The following is a 674-nucleotide window of genomic DNA, read 5'->3' as shown; positions in this document are numbered from 1 at the left end:
TATATATATATATATACACAGTATATATATATATTATAATATAATACTCTGTGCAGGCTACAGCAGCGCATGCAAATACACTAATAAATTAGATTATGATTTATTCCATTCTGGTTGTCTAGCACCATGAGTCAGCGGACGGAGCGCCGGGGGGGGATACACGTGGACCAGTCGGACCTGCTGTGCAATAAGGGATGCGGTTACTACGGCAACGCGGCATGGCAGGGCCTGTGCTCAAAGTGCTGGAGGGAGGAGTACCAGCGGGTCCGACAGAAACAGATCCAGGACGACTGGGCCTTGGCGGAAAAGTAAGACCTGCTGCTACAACTTCACCTACTGGGTTAAAACATTTACACTTGTCCTTCCTATTATGCAAATGTGCATTTCCTAGGATGGCAAAGGAATATTTTGCACTACTCTGCCTCTGATTGGCCGGTGCTCGTTGTCTTCGTTGGTAAGACAATGCTAGATAAGACTTTTTGGACACCATACTACTGCACAAATGCAACCTGCACAATTGGTCTATTTACATCTAGCATACATTTTAACATGTTAGCATATTATTTAAGCAGTTGCACATTTCTGTTTCCCCATCCTGTACAAATTCAAAAATTTGTTCTTTTTACTTTATTCACATTATTATTTCATGTATATTGTATGTATGTATGTATATT

At 41.1% G+C, this 674-nt stretch overlaps 1 protein-coding gene across 1 annotated transcript in view; it reads left to right on the top strand.

Annotated features, from left to right (window-relative positions):
• Nucleotides 1-674, top strand: part of rabgef1 (RAB guanine nucleotide exchange factor (GEF) 1) — a 12,964-nt gene that overhangs the window by 1,103 nt on the left and 11,187 nt on the right. Inside the window, exon 2 of the mRNA XM_032534677.1 lies at nucleotides 123-308. Coding sequence (XP_032390568.1) covers nucleotides 127-308 — 182 coding nt within the window. The 5' untranslated portion in view covers nucleotides 123-126. The remainder of the gene's footprint in view (nucleotides 1-122; nucleotides 309-674) is intronic.

This window comes from Etheostoma spectabile, chromosome 13, assembly GCF_008692095.1.
Source record: "Etheostoma spectabile isolate EspeVRDwgs_2016 chromosome 13, UIUC_Espe_1.0, whole genome shotgun sequence".
In the NCBI taxonomy this organism is placed as follows: Eukaryota; Metazoa; Chordata; class Actinopteri; order Perciformes; family Percidae; genus Etheostoma; species Etheostoma spectabile.
Note: the sequence above shows the minus strand (reverse complement) of the source record. Positions and strands in the feature narration are given on the sequence as shown.